We start from the raw sequence: 25950 nt of genomic DNA, 5'->3' as shown, positions 1-25950 counted from the left end.
ACTTGTATTAAGGCAAGTTCCACCAGGGCCAAGTGAAAGCATTCTGAGAACATGTGGACAAAGGACCATTTTGTCCAAACACCAAGTAGTTGCATCCGTAACTGTCAATGATGGGGTTTACATATTGTGCTAAGTTAGTTTGCTTTAATAATGGTTTGTTGAACAAACCATAATGGCCTGCTCTTTGCCAAACCATAAGCCATAAACCAGATTTAAAAATTCCTGCTGGAATCAATGTCATAACAGTTAAGACAGTAGCCTTCCTCTCTCCTAGGATCAGGCTCCAATTTTTCTTGCATGTACCTAGCTACTGTGAATCAATCTGGATCATTCTTTAACTCAACTTTTTTCTTTTAATCTGTTCAATTGTGTCTGATTCTTGGAGACTGCCTGGACAAGTCCCTGCAGTTTTCTTGGCAAGGTTTTTCGGAAGGGATTTGCCTTTGCATCCTTCCCAGGGCTGAGAGAGTGTGACTGGCTCAAGGTTACCCAGCTGGCTTTGTGCCTAAGCAGGACTAGAACTCAGTCTCCCAGTTTCTAGCCTTATGCCTTAACCACTCCACCAAACTGGCTCTCTTACATCGACTAAGAGAAGGCAAAGAGTCATCCAAGGTGATGAGTGACAAATCTCTTACTGTACAGAATGTAACTGTACTATACAGTCATATGTGCAGAATGTAAGGTACAGACACGACCCAAGGGCGGATGTCATTGATTTTAGTCATTCAAACTTCTAATAGGCTTAGTTTAAATGGGGAGAATATTATATTTCTCTTCACAATTTATTCTTTTTAAACAAGCATGCTAGAAACAGCTGCCTTAATCCAGAACAGTTGCAATCATAGGTGGTCACACATTTGAACACCTAGGCTGTATTTCTTGTGGGCTCCTGAACAATGTTGGTTGTACTGTTTTGTTTGTAGTGATGCATGAACCTGACTTCCCTGCTTCCAAATGGAGTTTTCTGTTTTGGTTCATCTCTCATGTCAATGAACCCACTTGTAGTATGAATTAAACAAAAATGGTGCTATGCATCATTTTTCTAAATACACTGGGAAAGCTTTGCAATTTGATCTCCCTATGGTTCAAGTCAGAACTCCCAGTGCTGAATCCCACTCCTAGTGGCCTCCAGAAAGTTGCAGTTTTTAACACAACAGAAATGGGAAATTAACAGATATATGACGAGAGTAATCATACTACACTTTTAAATATAGTTGTAAGTGAATTAGATTTTGTTCAGCCCTCCCCACTACTTAAGGGAACTTAGCATACAAGTTAAAGATGAAGTGCAACCCTTGACCCAGAAAGTATTACACTACCCTGCTCTAAGTGAAGTTCTCATGACCATATATTGGATTAAATAGCTGGTAAGGAAATACAAGAGCCACCAACCACTTTGAGAATCTTTATTTGTAAATGTTTCATTAATTTGTTGTTTAAAGTAATGAATTACAATGACAGGTTATACAAGGAAACCCAGTCAGAGTGCAAAGTTCACGAAGTACAGACACAGCAGAGGATTCAGAAAGTTGTACGTTTGGCTGGATCCCATGACAAATTATGTGCAACTCTTTCTGCTACAGACAGAGAAGTTGCTATGGCCCATGACTTGCAGGACAGAAGGAGCCTCAGAATACTGGATAGCATTACATTTTCAGAAGCCAGCTCACTTCCCTTCCCAGGTACTGGCTTGAAATCTACTTTTGTGATCTCAAGAGAGCATCATTCTAATCTGCCCCAAAAATATTCATATTGAATGGGAGACATTTGCTTTCAACAAGTCATCAACAACTCAGAATGCAATTTTCCAAACCAGGGATTGGCAACCAGGCTGCTAGGCCTGATGGGCTTTGTACTCCCATCTGGTGACATCTGGTTGCCTATCCTTCCCCAGATGCTAAAAACATGACTTATTTTGCTCAGGGTTGCAAACTAGAAGTTTCACCAACAACTTTTAAGTAGCTAAACCCTAGAAAGAGCTCCTGCTGGTCTAGGTAATGAAAATTCATATACCTCCATCAATGGGCAAAAAGCATCGTCTGCTCCTTTTCTTGTCTCACTTTCTGAACATACAGAATTTAATGTGGGGTCAATTTTGTGCATTGGTAGCAGCATCAGCAGCTATGTTCTCAGTTCCTAAATAGAGCAAGCAGATCAACATGATGCTAAACTGCAACAGGCAGAAAAGGCTACTGGGGACATTCCGTGGATCTCCCCAAGGACCAATGCTTTTATATATATTTCCATGTGGGCTTGCAGGATTTGGGTCCTGAAAGCTTTGGCAATTTGAAATGCTGCCCTATCCCTTCAGTGACACACCTCTCCTTCGTGATTTCAGTGAGGCCTCCTTGAAAGCAATGCATTGCAAGTTTTAAAGAACCAGGAACTGCTTCACATTTTCAGTAGCCAGCTAGCCACTATCTGGGTTTTTGCTTTGCTTTATTCCCATCTCCAACTGTACTGAGCACATGGTAAATAGATGCTCTAACTCATCCCATATAACCCTTCCATAGTAGAGATTTAGAAGCAGTCTTTAAAAACTGCTAACTGGACTCACCAAAGATAAGCCTGTTCGCCATCAAGGAAGGAAAGAATTGGTCAGGGGAAAAACAGTCATCAGGCCTTGGACAGCAAACACATATGAACTGGCCTTCAGCCTTCATTTAACTTTTCAAACTCATTATATGGACAAAAGCAACTAAGAACAAATAATGCTCCAAAGAAGTAGCCCAATAATGTTAGGGCTTTGAAAAAGATGCATTAAAATAAAAACAATCCTTTTTCTTTAGTCTGTCCCATTTTCTTCAGTCTTTTCCTTTTTTCTCTCCCTCGACAGACTTCTTGGTCCTCGGACCATCTTCACTGAAATCTGATCTTTACAACATACCTTGGCTCCTAATAAAGCTACAATAAATTAATAGCTATGTGTATGTTTGTGTCTACAATTTCTCTAGTATAAATCTAGTTCTGGCAAGAAGTGGTTCCCCTGTGAAACCAGCAATTATCAGTCTTGTAGCCTCCCTCAGTAATCTGTAGCACAAGAGTCCCTCTGCCAGTAGCAGGCACTGTTGGGTAGAACACCAGTGTTTCCACTTATTGTAATGGCTTGATACCGGTTCAAATCCATCCAACCCACGGAAAGAGGTCAAACTAGCTACTTGAAAATAACACACTTGTAAAAGAGAGCTTTTTCAGAGGTTCAAGGCCCTCTGCTTTCAGGACAAAAGGGGAGACCTATGACCCTCCAGGTGCTGAATTGTCCCAGGAACCTCAGCTGGCATAAGCAGGGATGTTTGGAACTCTCATTCAGCAACATCTAGAGGACCACAAGTTCCATGTTCTTGACCTCCATCATGTCAACAGCATTATTTCCACTCTATGGCATTCTCATTATTCCTGTCTTTCACTACTTGACACTGCTTTCCCCCTTTCCTTGCTTGAGTGAAACAATCAATTCCAATATATAGAAGAAGGAAAAGAGCAAAGGAATATAGATCCACCAGTCATCCAGCCTTTGTTAGAAAGGGACAGTTTTAACTAGCAGCAAATGCCACAACAGCCATTTGCAGTAGACTGAATGGCTTTGGCAAAACCATCTGCTAAAGGCCAAGTAAAGAAGGATCCCCAAACCATCATTCCACATCACCCCAAAGCCTCCAGTAAACATCTGCTCTTTATGGATCAGCAGCTGTGGTCCATTTCTAGTACATATATAGAGAGGTATCTTAGCAGCCTCATGGTTTTGGCCAGCAAGGAGCTGCTACCCTGGAACAGGCAGGCATATAGAGAACCAGGCATGCCACTGAATGTGTTAGGCTTCCCCCATCAAGCAAGTCAATGCCAAGACAAGAGAGGGATGCTGGTGCAACATGCAGAGAGGCTGGTTTCAGTCTGTTGTAACTGAGCATGTTAGCAGCACATGGCAAAAATCCTCCCTGCCCTCTGAGATGTATTGGATTAAATTTCAAGAGCTTGCAGAGGAAATTGTAAAGAGAGGGCATAAATGGGTCTGGAGCAACTTCTTCCAAGTTGGATCTTGACAGCAAGAAATAATGAAGGTCAGATGCACAGATTACAGTTTCTGTTTCTTGATCAATGCTCCAGCAGATACTGGGGAAATCATTTAAAGGAGGCTGTCAAAGCCAGGTCTGGACACATGCCGCAGAGTGGATTTTCTGCTTCCACTGGTCCAGAAAGATTAACTTAAGTGGGTACCTCATTGATTGAGCTGCTCCTCCTCCAAAAATACAGAGGGTGGAAAGCTTCTTATAAGTTTTGGAGTAAATCACAGGAAATGGTCTTTCCTTTTTGCCCTAAAGTATGGGGCTCTAAAGTATAACAGAATGGAAATCTAGTCTGGGAAGAGGCAAACTTTCTTCTAACAGCTAGAGGTGCAAATTTAACCATATGGCCCCCTTTTTTTAGGGATAGATTCTTCTTACTCCCGGTGCTGCAATTTAACAGAACAAGAGGTCTTTTCTTTTGTTTTTTGCTGAGATGAATTTCAGGGAACCCAGTATGAATGAGAAAGCTGCACCTAAGGCAGCTGAAAAGCCCCAGGCCCGAGTGCAATGCTGCACAAGCATTAGGACAGATCCAGAAATGAGATGGCAAAGCATGTGGGGGAAAAGACTACAGAGCCATCTATAGGTCTGCTATAGAGGATGTGCCTGGAGGACAGTGAATGGAACAGAGACACTCCTTCTCCCACTCTTAAGGAACAGGCCTAGCCTCAAGCAGGCTATCCACAGAAACAGGCAAGGCTTCAGAGCATCTGGAGTCAGATGAATTATTGGACAAGCCTCAGCCATGATTGCTAGCCACAGCTCTTCCATGAAGATAGCAGGGTCATGTTCTGCATATTGTGAGCCATCTGAAGGTATCTGGATCCAGGGAGTTTTGGGGCAACAGAAACCACCAATCAAGAAAAAACACCAGGAAATGCAAAGAGGATCCAACAGGGCAGATGGCGGGCAGACTGGCAACCAAAGACAAGAGGGATAGAGTACAGCGAGTCAGCCCTCTCTAAGTGGCAGCTTTTCTACCTGCACCGGGGGCATGGGGAAAAAGGACACTGGGAGGCCTTCAACACCAGCAGACCTTGGGAGAATGCTCTGAGCCCTCCGGCTTGCTCGCTTCTTCTTCCAGCTCGACTAGATTCAGTTCATCAGATGCATAAGTGCGGAGTCCTTCCAGTTCCTTCTTGTGAGCTTGCAGGACCAGCTCTGTCAGACGAGTGAATGACTGAAAAAGAGGAGCAATCAAGGTCATTATGAGCCCTGCAATCTGGGTGACTGTGGTGTTTAGAATTAAATGAATTTGCTACTTAAGTTATACAAGTACTAGGTCACCTACTTGAGCACCCATTTTAGACAACTCAAACATACTTAAATGTGTATCTTTTTCATACTGTTATGTTTAAAAACTGTGTAGTTTCCTTCCTTCCTTGGGAATGTTTGATTTGCTATAGGTGAGGGTTTTGCCTACAATAGGATCCAGATTTAGAAGAGACCTGTAGCATGATTCATCAGTTGACACTGTCCTTTCAAGATCCAGAGCCAGAGATTCTATCTAAGCCTGTTTTGGAGGAAGTGAGCATTGTACTATTGTTAAAAACATGGTACAGTAAGAGATATGGACTATATTATCAGCTGGTTAAATATAATTTCTTTTCATTTCTTGCATTAATAAGACTAAACACTTGATTCCAGCTGATTTAGTGAGAAAATTACACAATATTTCTCATGAAATAAAGAGCTTAGTCATGCTTTATCTACAGATCTGTTTTACTCCATTTCCCACCAGCCCCATATACAGATCTGTTTCACAGACTGTGCTATGCTATGGTCTGCTTGTTCATTCTTTACTGAATCAGCAACTATTGGCTGGATTCGCATAAAACGCTAAGCTATACACCATAGTTTACAAGCCACAACGGCCATGTTCATACCATACCATACCATACACTAAAACTACCCATCCCCAAAGCATATTATGGCTTAGTGGGATATGTGACTCTAAACAACTGATGATTATGTGCCATCAACTTGATGTCAACTCTGAACAACCACATAGATAGATTTTCTCCATGATAACCTGCCCCTAACCTGGTCCTTCAAGTTTTCCAATGGTACATTCATCATCACTGTAACTGAGTCGATCCACCTTGCTGCTGGTTGTCCTCTTCATCTCTTTCCTTCTATCTTTCTCAGTATTAGAGCCTTCTCCAGATAGTTAGGTCTTCACATAATGTGTCCAAAGTAGGATAATTTGAGCCTGGTCATTTGTGCCTTGAGTGAGAACTCTGGGTTGATTTGTTTTATTGAGCCATTCGTTTGCTTTCTTGGCTGCCCATGGTATTCTTAGGACTCTTCTCCAACACCAAAGTTCAAAAGTGTCAGTACCCTTTCTATCCTGCTCCTTCACTTCCATAGAGTGTCACAAGAAATACCATTGCCTGCACTATTCTGATCTTTGTAGGTATAGACACATCATGGCATCTGAATATCTTATCCAAGACCTTCGTGGCTGCTCTACCAAGTACTAGTCTGTGGTGTATTTCTTGGCTGACTGTTCCTTTACTGTTGATAGTTGGTCCTGAAAGGCAAAAGCTGTCTACCACTTCAATATCTCCATTGTCAGTTCTAAGGGTTGTTGTACTGTTGTCATTAGTTTGGTCTTCTTTATGTTTAATGTTAGTCCCTTTTCTCACTGTGCTCCTTGACTTTTATTACTAGAGCTTGCAGATTCTTTGCATCTCTTTTTCCATGTAGGGCTCTACTCTGCATTAGATTATCCTAAGCATTATTTTACTAGCATGTGAAATTAAGGATATTGTACAATGGTTTGGATACTCTATCTATTAAGTCTCCTTTCCTGGAATCGGAATGCAAAGTGACCTCTTTCAATCTGTTGACCACTATAACATTCTCCAGATTTGCTGGCATAGCTTGGTTAGAACCTTTACTGATTCTTCTTCTGTTGCTTGACATATTTCTGTGGGCGTTTCATCAGTTCCTATAACCTTCTGACTTGGTAATGACCTGAGTGCTGATCTAACTTCATTTTCTAGTACTAGAGGTTCTTTTAAGGAGGGAATATCTTCTAAGGTATCTTGATGTTGACATCTCTACTGAACTGAGTATACTGCATACTTCAGTATACTCCTTCCATCTTTGATCTTCTTTGAATCAGTTACTATCTGTCCACTTGCATCTGTCCACTGGCAAGCTCTAGTAATAAAAGTCAAGGAGCACAGTGAGAAAAGGGACTAACATTAAACATAAAGAAGACCAAACTAATGAAACAGTACAACAACCCTCAGAACTGACAATGGAGATATTGAAGTGGTAGACAGCTTTTGCCTTTTAGGACCAACTATCAACAGTAAAGATGCCAGTGGACAGATAGTAACTGATTGGATGACATCATCCCCGCAGAGATAAGACTGGCCCCCACCTTGATGCTCTTCTGCAAGGCCCTGAAGACATGGTTTTGCCAGCAGTCTGGGGATTCCAGGTCGACCTGGAGACCATCAAAGGGCTAGTGTAAATGTATTGTTGACCCAGGGTGTGTGTGTGTGTGTGTAGCGGGTTTTGTATTTGGGATTTTTATTCTTGTAAGCCGCCTGGAGTCACCATGAGTGAGTGGGGCAGCCGTATAAATTGCATGCGGAAGGAAGGAAGGAAGGAAGGAAGGAAGGAAGGAAGGAAGGAAGGAAGGAAGGAAGGAAGGAAGGAAGGAACCAATTTGAGGTTGGAACCTCCCTCTGAATTCAGAGATCTTTTAGAAGACTTCTTTTTTTCATGTCTGCTTCCATCTTTGATGTCTTTACAGATGTTATGATACTGCTTCTTCTAATAGCTCTCTGAAATTCTGTTAAGTTCCTTCTGAGATTTTGGTCTTTCTTGGTTTTTACTTCTCTTCTTTGCAATTTCCAGTGTTTCTGACATCCCTTCTGTTTCTTCATCTTTGGCAGTCTCTTTTCACATTCATGTTTAACAACTTCTTTAATTTCATTGCACATTCTGGTTCTCTATAAATGAGGTTCAGGATTTCATAGCAGTTCCTGATATTCTCCTTGAAAATGGTGGGCCTATGCTCAAGACCTTAATGTGGAAACTGGTTGCTTTTCTTCTTCTTTAGCTTAATTTGGAACTTGCACATGAACAGTTTGTGATCTGTTCCACAGTCAGCACGTGGCCATGCCTTTGATGCTATAATTGAGTTCCTCCATTTCCTTTTAGCACTAATATAATCAATTTGATTTGTATATACTCCATCTGATGATGTCATATATACAGGTGTCTTTTTTGGTGTCTGAAAACATTGTTAGCCATGACGAAATCATTGGAGTAGCAGAAACTGATAAGTCATTCTTGAGCTTCATTTTGGTTTCCTAAGCCACATAAAATCCAACTACATTTTCCTCCTTAATATTTCCAAGTTTGGCATTTCAGTCTCCAATCACATAGCACATCTTGCTTGCATGTTCTGTTGATTTCAAACTGAACTTGATCATAAAATCCATCAACCTCCTGTTCTTCTGCATCAGTACTCGTAGTATAAACTTGTGTATTCATCATATTAAAGGGATGTCCATGAAATCTACTTGATATTATTTAAGTATTGATTGGATTGTAGCCAAGTACTGTTCTTGCTATACCCTTGCTATTCTTTCTTTCAGAACTTTTTCATGTTTTTCTGACTGAAAATGTGCAATCCCAGTCTATCTCAATTCACTGATGCCTAAGATGTCAATCTGTAGTCATTTCATTTCATCTTTTACTGTGTTGAGCAAAAATTCCCATGTTCATGCTTCTTATATTCCATGCTCCTACTGTAATTCTGCCTTTGCAGCTTTGGGTTTTCTTTTTCTGTATGACAACTTAAATAACTAGATGTCCCAAAGGCTTTAATCTAGCCACATTATAAATACCATTAGTACTTGGAATGACCCTCATTTCTTTCTCAGTAGCACACTGAGTGTCATTTGATCTGAGAGGTCCATTGTCCAGTACTATCTCTTCAGTCACCTTATATTGCCTATCCATGTGGTTTATCATTGCCATGTCCCGTGCAATACAAAACAATGCCTTTGCCATTGTCACTAAAGTGATCACTGTCACTAATTAACATCTTCCTGTATCACCCTTGCCCAATATAGGTGCCTATTTGCTTTACCTGGGCAGCTGGGATGATCTTCATGCCTTGGATGACCCTGCTGGGGATATATACTCTTGGCATACACTTCCAGCATTCCTTGCTCATCCCTCCCAGGAACATCACCCTGCTACAATGAGGCAGCACACCAGGACTCAGGGTGGGAGGTGGGTAATCTAACCAGAATTGTATTAAACAGCTTTGCACAGTGATGCACAAAAGAGTATGTCCTACCTGCTACAAACATCATGATAAATTCTTCCTGATCATGAGGATGCATTTTGGTATGTTGCATTCAAAAGGTTGTTTTAGGTGAGTTTCAGTGAAAATTGGGTATTCCATTATATCAAACCAGAAGCTCATTCCAGTAGTACAAAGCAATTGTTAATGACTTATATTCAACACATTGTATAAGCTTCACTTTTGTAAAACATTATTTTAATGCAACAGTATAATGTAATTTGTTTTTTCTCCCATGAGGAACTACTGGCTGTTTGGAGTGCAGAATTACAGATGAGCCCAAGGATTTTCTACTGAATTCCCAGCTCTATTAATCAAATACATGTATTCTGTCTTTTCCTCCTCAACAGATATTGAAGAAAGAAAGAAAGAAAGAAAGAAAGAAAGAAAGAAAGAAAGAAAGAAAGAAAGAAAGAAAGAAAGAAAGAAAGAAAGAGGGGGGAGGGGGGAGGGAGGGAGGGAGGGAGAGAGAGAGAGAGATGGAAGAAGCAGCTGGAAGATACAGGACCGTCATAAGTGGAAGTGTTGCATGGGTGTCCATTAAATTTCAGTGACCTGGCAAACTTTATCTCAGACTGAACTGCAAAGATGACAACTGACCTAGAAGCCCTACTCACTTGGGCTATTCCATCCCCAAGATTCTTACCTCCTTGATGTTCAAGTTGGTACAGGCACTTGTTTCATAGAAATCCATGCCATACTCCTTAGCTAGCTGCAAGACAAAGTAGTAATGGTTAACATATAAACCCAATGATGTTTGACATATTATTCTACTACTCTCTTCAAATCCATCTTTCCACCCCTATTTCATCTCCAAGTCTAAGAAAGCTACTTGTAAAAGGCAAGAAGAGCAATGTTAGAACCATATATTGTCCTGCAGCTTGTATGTCATTAATACAGTGGTACCTCGGGATACGAACTTAATCCGTTCCGTGACTCTGGGCGTATCCCGAGTTGGTCGTAACCCGAAGGAAATTTCCCCATAGGGTTCAATGTAAATCCGGTTAATCCGTTCCGCCCTCTGAATTTGGTCGCACCCCGAGGCAAATTTCCCCATAGGGTTCAATGTAAATCCGGTTAATCCGTTCCGCCCTCCGCCCGAATTTGGTCGCAACCCGAGGCAATTTCCCATAAGGTTCAATGTAATTACCGTTAATCCGTTCTGGCGTCCACGGACCACACGGAAAGCGGCCGGGCGCGGCGTGGTGCGACGCGAAAATGGTCGGGTGCAGCGCGGCGCGGCGTGAAAACAGCCCGGCGCGGCGTGAAAACGGCCCGGCGCGGCCTGGCGCGAAAACGGCCCGGCCCGGTGCGGCGCGAAAACAGCCCGGCACGGCGCGAAAACGGCCGCGGACCACGCGGCAGGGCCGGAAAAACAGCCGCGGACCACGTGGCACGGGCGGAAAAATGGCCGCGGACCACGTGGCACGGGCAGAAAATGGCCGCGGACCACGTGGCACGGGCGGAAAATGGCTCGTACCCCGAGGCGGAGTTCGCAAACCGAGGTAAAATTTTGGGGCCAGAGCTGGTCGTAACCCGAAAAATTCGCAAGCAGAGGCGTTCGTATCCCGAGGTATCACTGTATAGAGTTGGAAAACTGATTGACTAAGGTCCCAGATACAGACCTCAATTCATCTTTAATAAAACAGTGATCCAGACACAAAATAAAATCTGTAGGATATCTATATAGAAAAGGTAGCAGGTTCCTGATCTCATTTCCACAGACTTGTGTATCTTGATAATGTTGAATTGCTTTCCTTGCCTTTATTCCATAGTTCTCACCCACATAAACTTTGGGTGCATATGTATGTTTGGTGACACATGATTTAATTCTTCTCCATAAAAGACACACACACAACACAATCACACTTCACATGGGGGCTGTGGGAAAAAGATTCCTTATGTGCTAATGTTCTATGAGGAGGGAAGTTCTTTTGTATAGAATGTCCTTCAGGGCCATAATCTGCTTGGACTGATGCAGCTTAGCTGAGGAGCTAATCCATCACCTCGATGAATATCTGGCTTCTGTAATTGGACCCACCTATTGGTGATTTTTACCTGGAGGCCTTGCTCTCGGCCCACTTGCCTCTTCTCTTCCTCATCTGCTTTATTCCCAATGAGGATCTTCTGGACTCCATCTGGAGCATACTGGAAAGGATGTGAGAGTCTTTAGTCGTTTCCTGTCTGCACAGCTCTGTAAGAGCTAAGCTGAAAAGTACTCCTTGTTTTTATTTACTGCTGTTTCTGTGCTTTGCATACAAAGGAGAATAATCACAGGAGCAGTTACTTTTGTCTCTCAGGATTAAAAAAGCATCATCTGGTATATTCTTCATCTCATAAGCATTTCAACTTGCCTTGTAAGGAATGGGCTTCAAAGACTCAGAATATAACTGAGCCTCCAGAAAATTAGCCAAATGCATGAGCACCTAGATCTAATTCCCTGCACCACGCTACATATCATTTCCTTCATCCCAAATTGATTAAATTTTCCCTTAAGTTCATTCAGAAGGCAGCAAATTATTTCAGTGAAGGGGGATCAGAATATAAAAGGTATCCCAAGTTAATATCTACAGTTCAGTGATCTGGTACAACAGGGTGAGAATTATGTGGCCAATCCTGAGGGAAAGTGGAAAATGTATTACTAGCTATGGCTTGTATACCTTTTAAGGGTGAGGAAGGCTTCTTCAACGAAAAGTCAGAACATCCCTCTGTGCAGAAACAATACAGCCATCTAGCCACAGCATCCCCTCTAACACTTCAACAAACCTCCCCCAGTAAATTTGCAAACAGCAAGGAAATGCTTCTGCTTACCTCATCCACATCGCTGGCCCATTTCATTATGTGCTGATATGAGCGCTCACTGCTAATGTCGTAAACCAAAAATATCCCCTGGAAAGAGAACCAGGTAAGGGAGCAAAAGAAATGTAGGTATCACATAAGTGAAAAGGAAAAGCCTTTACTCAGAGGAAAACAGATTTACTATTAGGTCACGCCCTAATATTCTTCCCAGGAAAGGAGCACAAGAAAGCATTTGGGGAATGATACATTTAATGTAGATGGTAATGGAGCCAGTTTGGTGTAGTGGTGAAGGCACCAGGCTAGAAACTGGGAGTCAGTGAGTTCTAGTCCTGCTTTAGGCACGAAGCCAGCTGGGTGACCTTGGGCCAGTCACTCTCTCTCAGCCCTGGGAAGCAGACAATGGAAAACCATTTCTGAAAAACCTTGCCAAGAAAACTGCAGAGACTAGTCCAGGCAGTTGTCAGGAGTCAACACTGACTCAAAGACATGCACACATGTAGCCACACACACTCAATGTTGTCTGGCTGTCCTTTCAATACATTAGATGGGAAGTGCAGGAAGATATTTGCCTGTATACAGCATTAGGGACTGGATGGGATAGAAAAATAGTCATTGATATGTATTTCTCAAGGCCACTGTGGCATCTCCCAAACCTTCCCCAGTTCCTCTCAGCCTCTCTCCTAACGTTCTGATATCATACATGCTGTTAGTTTGTGGTGAGGAAAAATAAAAACTAGTCTGGTTGGCTATAGAAATCCCCGGAGCCTGTTGTGAGGCTACCCTGGCACTTCAGGGGCATCACACTGGAGGGGAGGAGGAAGACCACAGAGCTGGAAGGCAGGCAGTGGGGAGTTCCCAGCAAAGGGAAACTCTCTCTCAGAAATGCAAAATGAAAGTGTAAATGCTGGGGTGTAATCCCAACCCAAACAGGTTTTTCTATTTTTGGTTTTTAGGACTTTGTTTTATTGTTTGCATATTTTGTTTTTATCCTTGGGTTGTGAGCCACCTAGAGTTTGGTTTAAGATGGGCAGACATATAAATGTTTTAAATAAACAATAAATACATCCAAAACAGTGCAAAGCCCCAGGTGGAAAGCTCTCTATCTCCCTTTGGGAGAATGAATCACAGAGTAGGAAGGAGCCTGGGAAACCATCACATCCCATCACTTGCTCCATGCGGGTGATCCAGAACTACAGGGTCCTACAGTTTTCCAGCCAGGAATGACAGAAGCAGCCACACTGTTCTCACCTCTATGAGGACCGTTTTCACCAAACAGGATGAAGGACGAGTGGTTCTCCCAAACTGGATGGACTCTTGTCCATCATCCTCCTGTCTCTTGATTCAATTTACTATATTTAACACTGGGATCTTTTCTTCATCCCAAAGCTGACTATTGTCAGCATTTGTCATAAGGAGATACAGTAATCCCCAGTTCACCCAATCTGGTGATCCCCCCTGCATTTCAAAAAAATCTGGTTGCATTTGTGTTGGCAAACCTAATAAACAGAGAAATTACAATGGATACTGCAAAAGTTTCTCTTTTTTTCCACAGAATGTTGTATTTTCATCTCTACTTTTAGCCAAAATGTTGTACCTGGGCACGTCTGTAGTACTGTTTAGTGATTGTTTGGTATCGCTCTTGACCTGCAGTGTCCCTGGAACAGAAGCAGATGTTATTATGGCAAGTGGAAACCTCACTTTTCATTGGTAATGCAGTATATGGTATAAGATCAGCATCCTACTGATAGAAAGCTCAACCGCAAAACTTCCCCCAGATTTCAGGAACAAGACCCCAGCAGCTCAGCAAAGTTAGGAATAATTTATTATGTTGTTTTATTTATGGCATTTATATGCTGTTCCAAGCCAGTATGCAAGAAGAATTAAAAAGGGAAATATCTATAACAGCAGTAAAAGGATTAAAATATTCAAGCATTGTTTATAAACCTAGTAGTGGCACATTTTTAAAGGCCAAATTAAAGAGATGCTCTGAGCTCTTTTCTGAAACTCTGAGATATTGGGGACTGGTTCCATATCTGAAGGAAGCAAAGTAGTAGAAGAAGGTTGGTTTCAGAGATGTCATAGTATGTTTTAAAACTCCAGGGAGCCAAGAGAGAGAAAACTGAAAGGAAGCACCAGATGGAAGGCATGTTATATCTTGACAAAGCTTTATGAATGCATCCTTCCTACCCACTTCAAATTCTTCTCAAAAGTAAGAAATCTGTATGCATACAGCTTTACATAACTTCTTTCTGTTTTCAAATTCTAAAAGACGAATGTTCTTGAGAAACCAACAGGCTTGAAAAACAGACAGAAGGGTACGTGTAAGTACATACAGAGAAGCAGTGGTGCTGGCCCAAGGACTGGAGCAGCCTGGGTCCCAATCCCGATCAGGGTTGGAGTACACTGGGAGGCCAAGGGCCAGCTGTCCTCTTTTACCCTAACCCTGTCAAAGAGAAGGAGGGGGAGGGATATGCAGACTGCCAGAGTAGCTTGAGGGAAAATTCAGGCAAAGAAAAGTAATGAGCTACAGGCATAGCTTGGCCACTCTGGTTTTAAGTCTGCCTGAAATGCTGGAGATGTATTTCTGAGCTTTAATTTTCAAATATCAATGGCCAGAATCTTATTTATTTATTTATATTTATATAGCCGCTCATTTCAAATTTATAACTCTGGGAGGCTCACAGCAATTCATAAACAACATAAAAAAAAACACCAAAAACAATACAAAAACAAAGGTATAAAAACCATATGATGAGTTAATGGGGCACAAGCAGGGATGGAGAGAAACTGAAATGAAAGCATAAATAAGCAATTAAACCAACCAGCCAATGCCAGCCTTCTGCGTATTGTGTCAAATACATTTGGTGCTTATTTCAGAATAGGATGACCCTTCTGTGTTTGCTTATTAAGGAATAAGGGGCTTAGGTTTCTGGGTAAATATGCTTCAAAATTGCACTGTAAGAACAAGCTCTTTTAAATGCCTCCTATTTACCATGTATTGTCTATCCATGGAAAAAAATGCTTATGGTTGTGTGCAACACTATACAATGCAAATTATATTCATGAGCCATTCCAACTTTGCCTAACAGGGTCACATGGATAAATGTATACTTATTGCCATCATATTGTTAAAAAGTGCTTAACATATCTACATTTAAACATGGAAGTCCTTGCCTACATTTTGTATACAGTAGTGTACACAAAAAAAGAAGAGAGAAGGGGACAGGGAAGGAAAATGAAGCAAATTAATATATTAGTGAGTCTTCGGTAACACTGGTTAAATAGACAACTGGACCAAACAGCAAGTGCCACAGGTAAACCAACAGACTGCCTATTATTCCACTTCTTTCTCTGAATTGTGTGAAATTAGAGATCAGGCATGATTTCCAACTGTATCCATTCTTCATCCTGCCAGCAGAGGCCAAACACATTTAGTTGCACAGCGGCATGAAGACAGAAAAGGGCAGTGGAAGAGTTCAAACAGCTGGTGTGTACTGATTATCTTTCTGCTTTTATAGCCTTTCTTATATCTGATCTGGACTCTGGCCTAAAACTAGCCACAATTAATATTTTTACAAGGTGTGAATTCCCTGTCAATGCATCTGAGAATATACTGTAGACCAGGTTTCAGTTTGAGAAGCATGTGTGACGTGGCTGCCCCCTGCTGGATAGATTTAATTGTATCCCTATTAAAAACAATCATAGAAAATAAATGCCCCTTTCATGTCATAAATGAACAATGAGGCACCCACATTCCATTTTAACAGGGCATTACTCATTGCCTCTCCTCTTTAAGCTGTCAACACCTGCAATTTTCATTAGGAAAAAGGCACAGCCAAATCCCAATTTAGACTGGGGCCATTGTGGGATCAAAGGATTAAGTCCCTCAGTCCCATGGTCAGGAGATCTCTTCTTGCATCCTTCAGAGCATCGTGGAGAAAGAGAAGGTAGAAGGGAAGCTGAGGACAACCCTCATCCCAGACGGGGTGAAGGGAGAGGATGTAGGCAGAGAAGAAGTGCAGCAAGGTCTGCCTGCCCCATCAACTTTGGCTCTGGCCCAACTCAGAACAGGCTTTCAGCCCCAGGATTCTGCAACCTTCTGCCAAAGAGTTGATCTCCCAACCCTACACCAATGGCTTAATAGCTGAGCTCTCACCGTAAACACCCAGTAAAAGCATGATGATATCAACTGTACCATGAAGCCATAGTGGTAATAATGGGAATGAAGTGGTGTGTGTTGCATCATGACATATAGCACATCAGTTGCACAATGCATGACGTGTGTGATATGACTTGCTTCACTGCAGATACCTGTGCCTATCTCCAAGGAATATCTGAGTTTTACTGAACCTCTTTACCTGAAGGTGTTCAACACAGAATATTAATTCCTTACTGCTACTAGTCATTTAAAAAGCTCATGATTTGCAAAGTGCTTTACACTTGTATATATATGATTATTTTCTAATTACTCTTTATCTTAGATCATAGTCATTGTTATTTCATATTGAAATGTGTAACTTGTCTAAGATCTCTCAATTAATCCATAACAAAGAAAAACCATAATACTTGGATCACTTACCAAATCTGTATTCGGACCTTAATTCCATCTACTTCTATAGTCTTCATTTTAAAATCAACTCCTACGAACAATAAAATAAAATCATATGAAGTGCAAATGGTGATCCTAGCAATTATCCAATATATTTTGCTGTATGAAATTAAATTACGCTTAGAATATTAAAGCAGAGACATACGTCAAGTCCTGTAAGTCTGACAAACTCAGGATCAAGAACTACCTGGATTTCTGAAAAGATCTTTATTGCTAGTAGGATAAAATAACAGAATCTTGAAAGCTTGTCAAAGCAATTCTCCAGATCAACTTATAACTAGCATAATCAAGGCAGAGTTATTCTGAGTCTCTTTCTCCCTCCCTGGACTAAGATTTTTTTTTTCTACAATGGTCCAATTCCCTCCTGTAAAGATTTTGCTCCTTCCTCCATATTTCCAGTTCTGTTAGACATTCCATTATAATTCCTCTCTATATTTGTTCTTTTTTCACAAACCCCCATTGCTTGAGCACAAGAAGTTGACCTACTTGTTTACAAAATTAATCCCATACTGTATTTATATTCAAACATCCAGACATACAGTTTAAGTCAACATTGTGATGATGCAATCTATCCTTTTTCTGCTGAAATTCTTCCTAGTTGCAACATATTGACCGATCTATCCTTGGTCTTCTTAGTACTTGAAATATCTGTGAGCATTCCATAACATCTCAGTAGCAGAGCCAACAATTCATTTCAGTCAACTAAAGTTGAAGTTCTCATAAGCAATAATTGATGATAAAAGACTACATCCTGTGTTACTCTTCAGGGATTATTTGGCATTGATCCCATCAATCTCTGTCAAAGAACCTGGGTCCCACAAGAAACAGAAAGGCATGAAAATGTTAAGTGTCTTAACATTCTCCTAAGGGGCTACTCACAAATACAAACAAGCAGTATCAAGAAATAATAATGGATGGTGCAGAAGTTCAACTGGTGCTCCCTTTCTGTCTCTAAATTGTTAAGCACATAAACCAGCAGGATATAAATCTCTCCTATTGAATTTTTACCTGGTAGGCAGCTTCTAAAGTCACCCAGGAAAAGAGAAATTCTCAATAAGCCTTTATGAAGTGCTCAAAACTGCCCTACAGGATGGGAAAGGTCATCTGAGTTGCTGTTTCTAACAAAGCTTGCCTGGCCAAACTAAGATCAGGGCCAATAGCAAGGTCTGCCCTCCCTCTGTGGAGGTTAGGAAAGGTGAAGCACAATTGGTTAGATATAGGGCACCCTGACAAATTGCTGCACAAGATGGAGGAGCATCTCTCATCTTTTCTGGTGGCTTCAATGCTTTCAGAGTTACATTAACTTTAATGAATTGATTCCTTAAAACAGTGGCATCTTTTTTTCAAGCATGTTGCCAAACTCTGCTTGAGGCCTGTATCTTCTTTTGCTTGCAATGCAAAGTGTAGAAGTGTGGGAGTCCTGAAGGAAAGGAACTTTATTTGTAGCCCTTTAAATGGCCTTCATTCTAGCTGTAACATAAGAAACTGTGTGGTAGTTAAGCCCAGAAAGAGAACCGTAATGCAACAAGACTTTAACATTCTAAGTAGAGTAGGAGACAGGCTCATGTAAGTCCAGTAAAAGTGGCCAAAATCTCTGGAAGCCTCTGCAGCATTAAGCTAAATGGACTGATGGTGTGACTTGGGTAAAGCAATTTCTGGTATCTACCCACAACTTTTAACTTGTGATAACTAGACACTGAATTGAAAGAAGCAATAGAATTCAAGTTACTATAAAATGATCACTTTGAGCTGACTAGGCTAAAGAATAGCTATATTCTTCAGAAGAAACTTCCTGATTCAAGATTAAATATACTGTCTCCTTAGAAGATCGTGCAGTTCTTTGTTTGTGACTCATAAATTGCATTCGATTCATCAGGAACAAAGTGTTTTGCACTCCAGAAGCCTTATTTTGCAAACTTTCTACAGTTGCACAAATAACATTTTCGTTTTCAGGATACAAGTGAGGATTCTGGGTTTATATCACTGAGTGGGAGAACAAGACCATTTTGTAAATGGCTCATTGTGGAAGAAATTATACTGGCAAGAATGGAAAGTTCTTATTGCAAAACTATTCATACCTACAGGTACTCGGCTAAAGTCGTCTGTGGTCAGAATTTTACATTCTAACCAATCCTGGGAGCAGAACAGGCTTTTCAAGAGAGGCAACACGCCAGTAATTTCACCCCCTGTGACTCTGCTAATCTTCCATCTCAGCAATTCAGGAAATAGATAAGTGGGGCCTGAAAGTCTAGCCAGGCAATAATCTTCTCTACTTCTTGAAAAGCTGCACTATATATGTTTTTTCCAATAGAGGTACTCATCCCCAAGCTGGAGTCCTCCAAATGGATGGAACTTCAACTCTCATAATGCTGATCCCACATGATTTTTGGCTATTGTGGCTCCATTATGGGAATAAAAGTTCAGCTCACCTAGAGGTCATCAGTGTTAGGAAACTACTACATGAAGAGACTCTCAATGTAAGAAAAAATGTGGATACCATTATGAACAAGCTGGCAAGAGTGCATTTTGCTGCAAGCCTACCAAAGCAGTATCAGAATACATCTTTCCATCCCAGCTAATGGCTTTTAAAAAAGAACAACGAATGAGACAAAACCCCACACATATCAAAATGTCTCACGGCAGTTTAAAGACCAACACAATTATTATGGTATCATTTTTTGCAGACTACAGTTTATCATTAGGGGAAGGGGCACATTTATTACTGCTATTGCTATACAAGTTTACAATAGCAGCTTAGACAAATCCTTGGTGAACTTAGAATGACATCTTCTACTATACCAAAGATGATTCTATAAAATATGATTATCTGTGTGCAACACTAGGGAGAAAATATCTTACAAGGAAGGACGGAAGGAAGACAAGGCAGCCATATTTGTTTCCAAGCAAGAGAAGAAAACAGGTAACTAAGGTGCTGTGATAGTTGCTAAATGTTCTGGTTTACAATTGGCATGACCTAAAGAAGCTGCCTTTTTCTTTGTAGGATTAGCACTTAATTCATAATAATTTGCTGCTCTGCAGACATAGGTTGTAGCACACCCTCACTGTTGAGGGGGCCCCTTTCTTATTTTTCTTTCTTCCAAATAAAGCCTAACCCCATGAACCCAGGGATAAAAGCTGAAGGATCTACTTCTTTTGCTGCCATCACCAAACCTTTTCCTGTTTGGGAATTCTTTTGTTTTTCTCCTCTCCCCCCCTCCAACCTGAAGGGACTAGGTGGAACATAGGGAAGACATGGAACAGCAGAGTCACTTTGTTAATGTTTAAAGAAAGAATTAAATGAACTTTTATTAAATAGCTTAAAGTGGGCTACAAACGGGCTGCTTTAATCTTACAACAGTCCATAGTCTGTCATTCCTTGCTTTCTCTGGCACTAAATATATACTCATAATAATTGAGTTTCTTAGGGCTGCAACTCTGAGCTTCCCTCAGACTTGCCCTTCCACCCACACCTCCCAAATTTCTCTCACCTCGGTTCCTCAGTGCTTCTACAGGGTTTGTTCTTGAATTATAGCAGTGGCTGAAATGTCTTGGGTTATCTTAGATTTCTTGTGAGCTTGCCTAAGTGGTTCCAGTCCTGCCTGTTGAGTGAACACAGCTGCTGCCTCTGATAGTGGCCATCACGACCATCAGCAACTTATGAATTTAGTTGTTTAATGGTATCAATTTTTTAAATGAGCACAATGAGAATTACATTCAACATTATTTTAAATATGGTTCTACCATATTTTTTTCAAGAAAATCATTAAACCAGGGCCACATATGCCTCATGAATGCAGAAATCTTCAAATTTTTTACAATGTAAATCCAATTAAATCAAATGTAGTTTTTGTCCTACTCTACCAGCTAAGTTTTAGAATCTTATCCCCAGCACCCAACTTCAAGGCAAAATGTGGCCCTTAACCTGAAAACGTTCTGTACTTTACTTTTAGTAACTTTATTCCCTAAGCTCATTCTTCTTTCCCTGCAGTTCTGGATTATATCTAAAGGGGACAGTGATAAGTTAGGGTAGAAATAGGTTCTTACAGTGGGGCAAAGAAGTATTTAGTCAGCCACCAATTGTGCAAGTTCTCCCACTTAAAAAGATGAGAGAGGCCTGTAATTTTCATCATAGGTATACCTCAACTATGAGAGAGAAAATGGGGGGGGGAAATCCAGAAAATCACATTGTCTGATTTTTAAAGAATTTATTTGCAAATCATGGTGGAAAATAAGTATTTGGTCAATATCAAAAGTTCATCTCAATACTTTGTTATATATCCTTTGTTGGCAATGACAGAGGTCAAATGTTTTCGGTAAGTCTTCACAAGGTTTTCACACACTGTTGCTGGTATTTTGGCCCATTCCTCCATGCAGATCTCCTCTAGAGCAGTGATGTTTTGGGGCTGTCGCTGGGCAACACGGACTTTCAACTCCCTCCAAAGGTTTTCCATGGGGTTGAGATCTGGAGACTGGCTAGGCCACTCCAGGACCTTGAAATGCTTCTTACGAAGCCACTCCTTCATTGCCCAGGCGGTGTGTTTGGGATCATTGTCATGCTGAAAGACCCAGCCACGTTTCATCTTCAATGCCCTTGCTGATGGAAGGAGGTGTTCACTCAAAATGTCACAATACATGGCCCCATTCATTCTTTCCTTTACATGGATCAGTCGTCCTGGTCCCTTTGCAGAAAAACAGCCCCAAAGCATGATGTTTCCACCCCCATGCTTCACAGTAGGTATGGTGTTCTTTGGATGCAACTCAGCATTCTCTCTCCTCCACACACAAGTTGAGTTTAGACCAAAACATTCTACTTCGGTTTCATCTGACCATATGACATTCTCCCAATCCTCTTCTGGATCATCCAAATGCTCTCTAGCAAACTTCAGACGGGTCTGGACATGTACTGGCTTAAGCAGGGGGACACGTCTGGCACTGCAGGATTTGAGTCCCTGGCGGCGTAGTGTGTTACTGATGGTAGCCTTTGTTACTTTGGTCCCAGCTCTCTGCAGGTCATTCACTAGATCCCCCTGTGCGGTTCTGGGATTTTTGCTCACCATTCTTGTGATCATTTTGACCCGACGGGGTGAGGTCTTGCATGGAACCCCAGATCAAGGGAGATTATCAGTGGTCTTGTATGTCTTCCATTTTTTAATTATTGCTCCCACAGTTGATTTCTTCACACCAAGCTGCTTGCCTATTGCAGATTCAGTCTTCCCAGCCTGGTGCAGGTCTACAATTTTGTTTCTGGTGTCCTTCAACAGCTCTTTGGTCTTGGCCATAGTGGAGTTTGGAGTGTGACTGTTTGAGGTTGTGGACAGGTGTCTTTTATACTGATAACAAGGTCAAACAGGTGCCATTACTACAGGTGCCATTACTACAGGGACAGAGGAGCCTCTTAAAGAAGTAGTTACAGGTCTGTGAGAGCCAGACATCTTGCTTGTTTGTAGGTGACCAAATACTTATTTTCCACCATGATTTGCAAATGAATTCTTTAAAAATCAGACAATGTGATTTTCTGGATTTTTTTCCCCATTTTGTCTCTCATAGTTGAGGTATACCTATGATGAAAATTACAGGCCTCTCTCATCTTTTTAAGTGGGAGAACTTGCACAATTGGTGGCTGACTAAATACTTTTTTGCCCCACTGTATAATGGTGGGAATGGAACATATTGGGGATTCCAGATGGCACTTGGGACAACACACCATTAAGATGAGTGTGTGCATGTGTAGGAGGGGTTAGATTTATTTTGCTTTTGGTAGGGCTAGGTTTTACATCTGTGAATAGTGGGTGGGTGGTAGATGAAGTGAGGTGTGAGTGATGATCATGGCCTCAGAAATGTGGCTCTGGGAATAGTTGCAGGAGAACGAGGCACTGGATGAGAGAAAGAAAATGGAACTGTTCTTCATAGGATTTATCATCAAAGCCCCTCATCACCTTGGTCACTTTTCTTTGCACTCTTCCTAGTTCCTCTACTTTTTTATATTAAGGCTACCAAAACTGGACAGAGATTCCAGATGAGGTCTGACCAGAACAGTATAGAGTGGAATTATCACTTCCCATGAACCATTATACCTCTGTTGATGCAGCCCAAGATTGTATTGGCTCTTTGGCAGCTGCAGCACATTGCTAGCTCATGCTTCATCTGTGGGTCACTCAGGTCCTTTTCAAAAGCACTACTGCGAAATCAAGTATTGCTTATCTTGTACTGTGCATTTGCTTCTCTTACCTAAGTGCAGAACCCTATTCTATGCATGCTATCCCTACTAAGTCTGTTGCTTAAAGTACTTTTTTATGCTAGAGATGTACTGTAAAGAAATAGAAAGCAAGGGGAATTTCATCTCACCCTGCACTGTAGTTACATTTCTTACAATAATTGATAATTGGATTGTATCCATTCTTACTGCCCAGAAAGTTAAATACAGAAGTATTCACCTCTTTAGCTTAAGGCTTTACCAACAGGAAACTGTAACTAATATGTCATCACTTTCAATATATTCCTTAGTGACTTTAACACTTCTATAAATCTCTGGCTTCTTAGTTGTAATAAAGACACATTTAGTTCACATATCATGTTAAGACATGGTTGGCTTATCCATTGGCTGATTCATGCAATACACTATAAACGGGGTGAGAAGGGAGTCTGTCTTTCAGAACTGAGTCCCATCATACCTCTTTTAGCATCTGGGTATAGCAATGCAAGGAAGACCACTTTGGATTTTAAAGTTAAGTTGACTTTTCTTGATACAAGAAATGACTGAAGAAAAGTGCTACTGTATTGCTCCTCAGAGTTATATATTTGGCTACATACATTTTCTAAATAAATAAATAAATAAAAATCAAGGGGATTTTTACAATCACGCCCTGTTCCTTCCCACCCACACAGCAGTCTCTAACTTTCCCATCCCTTATCAAGCTGAAACCATGCCAGATATAAACATTCAGGTGCTTTCCAAATGTTTAGAGCAGCAGCGCTTACAGTTCCTGGTAACTATGCAGCCAGGGAACATATGTCCAAAGCAACCAGGGTTATTGGTTGCCTACCTCCAGCACTTATGAACAAGCAAAAGATATATCCAAAGGAAGCTCCTTGGCTTGCCTTGATCGAAAGCTGAATGAGAAGAAGCCTCACAGACCAAAACCATCCAGAGGACTCACTGAGGAAGGTTCCAGGGACCGAAGGTTTTACTTGGACCACTACAGCCACTGTTACCTTTAGATGAGATTGCCCGTGGACTCTTCCATTGCTTCATACCCTATATCTTACTTGTTTTCCCTTCTGCCCCTGAAGATCATGGTGAGACGGGATGGGAGCACAGAGGCTTCATGTGCCAAACCAGCTTCTACTCAAGGGCTTCCAATGAGTCCTAATCAACCAAATCATTAATGGTCACCATTTCCAGTGACTTATACTGATATGTCTATGAGCTTCAATAGCTGCCATGGGTGACCAACCAGCAGCCCTCTGTCCCTTTCATGGAACTCTGCTGCTTCAGAGAGAAAAAGGCAGCTATCAAAGACGGAAAACGGGTTGTGCCATCACTTGTAGCTCTGGTCTTATCCATCTGCCCCTTTGGTCCATGTATGTCACCCCCAGCAGAACAGCTCTGAGGAAATGCAGCCTTCAACAGAGAAGTGGCTGCTCCCCCTCCCACCTAAGGGTTCAATCTATGGGGCAACCTCTTCAGAAGAACCACCCAAAACGCTTGGAAAAGGTACTTCTTTCCTCAGGATCAGCACGAGCATCCCTGTGAAAGTCTGTAAACAAAGAGCTATTTTCTGTTGCTTGTTTTCTCCCCCCCCCAACCCCCGCCTTCCACATCTGACTCATGGATGTATGCCTTCCTCATGCTTTTACAACACTGACGTCGTGTTTATTTTCACCTTAGAGGTGAGCTGGCATTACTGCACCCAACAGCAGCAGCAGCAGCAGCAGCAGCAGCAGCAGCAGCCGCCCGCAACTCAAGATCCAGGACGCTGATTGACTAAAACCGGCTCCCTGCAACTGAAGGCACCACTAGCAGGCCCAGCATGGAGGCAGCATCGAACAGGTAATCAGAACTCCAGGCACTGAGAAAGCAGGACTGGGGGGTGGGGGGGATTCTTCAGCCTCTAAGAGTGGCGGGCAGGTCTGCCTCGGAAGCCGGATTCCCGGGTTTTGAAGTCTCCCCCTCCCCATTCCAGGTTATCAGAAGCGGCGGTGCAAATACGCTCGCGGCTTAACCCGCGCCAAAGACGCAGTGGCTTGACGCGAGATGCAACCCGCCCGCCCCCCGCCGCTCACGAAATCCCTGGAAGAGCAGCCGTCAAGCCTCAACCATCTCCCGTCCCCAAGACAGGGCATATTGCACGGCGGACAGGCAGCGCAGGCTCCCTCCCGCTCGGCCCTCTGGACGCCTTTGTCTCCTGTTTCAGATGGACGGAGGTGGCAGAGAGGCTACCACGTCCAGTCCAGCGGGGATCCCTCTTCTTCCCCGCCCCCCCCATACCGATGGTGGAGATGTGCGAAGGGTGGAACTCGTTGTCGGTGAAGCGGCACAGCAAGCAGGTCTTGCCCACGCCGGAGTCCCCGATGAGCAGCAGGCGAAAGAGCACGTCGTATTGCTTGGCCATGGCGGGGGCCGGTCCGGCTTCAGCCCCGCGCTGCGCCGGCTGCCATCCCAGCCGAGCGCCTTCCGTTCCCGGAATTCCCTATTGGTCTGGGGCGGCGGTAGCCCCAGCAGCGCGAGCGAGCAGGCGGGAAAGCTGGCGCTGCAGGAAGCGGGGGTGGGGGTGTGGGAGGGGGCGACAGAGCGCCAGCAGCAGCGCCTCTTCGATCACTTAGATCCACTAGGAGGAAATCCAAATGGGTGAAATTGGAGGCGATTGGTAGCGCCGCCGGCAGAAAACTACCTCTCCTCCAAGCGCGGCTAGCGGGGAGGAGTGGAAGGCGCTGCTGCTGCTCCTATTGGAGGCTGTAGGTGACACAGGAACCCACGCAGGGAGCGCTTCGGGCGCGCAGAACTGGGACGCAGCCCGCGCGCCCGGCCTCGAGATCCGGCTATGCGAGCGCGCTGCCTTTGCCCCGCGTGCTGACGACCAGTGAAAAAGGCGGGGAATGAAGGAAGGCGGGGACCGGGAACGTCAGCTGGGCGGAGTTTT

The 25950-nt window shown here is 42.5% G+C and overlaps 1 protein-coding gene across 1 annotated transcript; it reads right to left on the bottom strand.

The window, feature by feature from the left end:
• Positions 1-1400: 1400 nt before the first annotated feature.
• On the bottom strand, positions 1401-25950 carry RAB15 (RAB15, member RAS oncogene family). The gene is made up of 7 exons (XM_007437846.4): positions 25299-25950; positions 16781-16841; positions 13796-13856; positions 12214-12291; positions 11461-11550; positions 10049-10114; positions 1401-5244 (listed from the first exon to the last, which is right to left on the bottom strand). Exons 1-7 carry the CDS (start codon positions 25420-25422, stop codon positions 5086-5088), a joined length of 639 nt encoding a protein of 212 aa, XP_007437908.1. The 5' UTR covers positions 25423-25950; the 3' UTR covers positions 1401-5085.

This window comes from Python bivittatus, unplaced genomic scaffold, assembly GCF_059951505.1.
Source record: "Python bivittatus isolate LINGU-HERP-01145 unplaced genomic scaffold, Pbiv_v1 ctg000480_np1212, whole genome shotgun sequence".
Taxonomy (NCBI): Eukaryota; Metazoa; Chordata; class Lepidosauria; order Squamata; family Pythonidae; genus Python; species Python bivittatus.
Note: the sequence above shows the minus strand (reverse complement) of the source record. Positions and strands in the feature narration are given on the sequence as shown.

Excerpts from the sequence above, each read along its gene's own strand:
- RAB15 (XM_007437846.4), bottom strand. The coding sequence starts at position 25,422 with ATGGCCAAGCAATACGACGTGCTCTTTCGCCTGCTGCTCATCGGGGAC. Across the intron at positions 12,292-13,795 it reads AGTACTACAGACGTGCCCAG|GGGATATTTTTGGTTTACGA; the intron begins GTACAACATTTT and ends TTCTCTTTCCAG. Across the intron at positions 11,551-12,213 it reads GGGCCAGCGATGTGGATGAG|TATGCTCCAGATGGAGTCCA; the intron begins GTAAGCAGAAGC and ends CATCCTTTCCAG.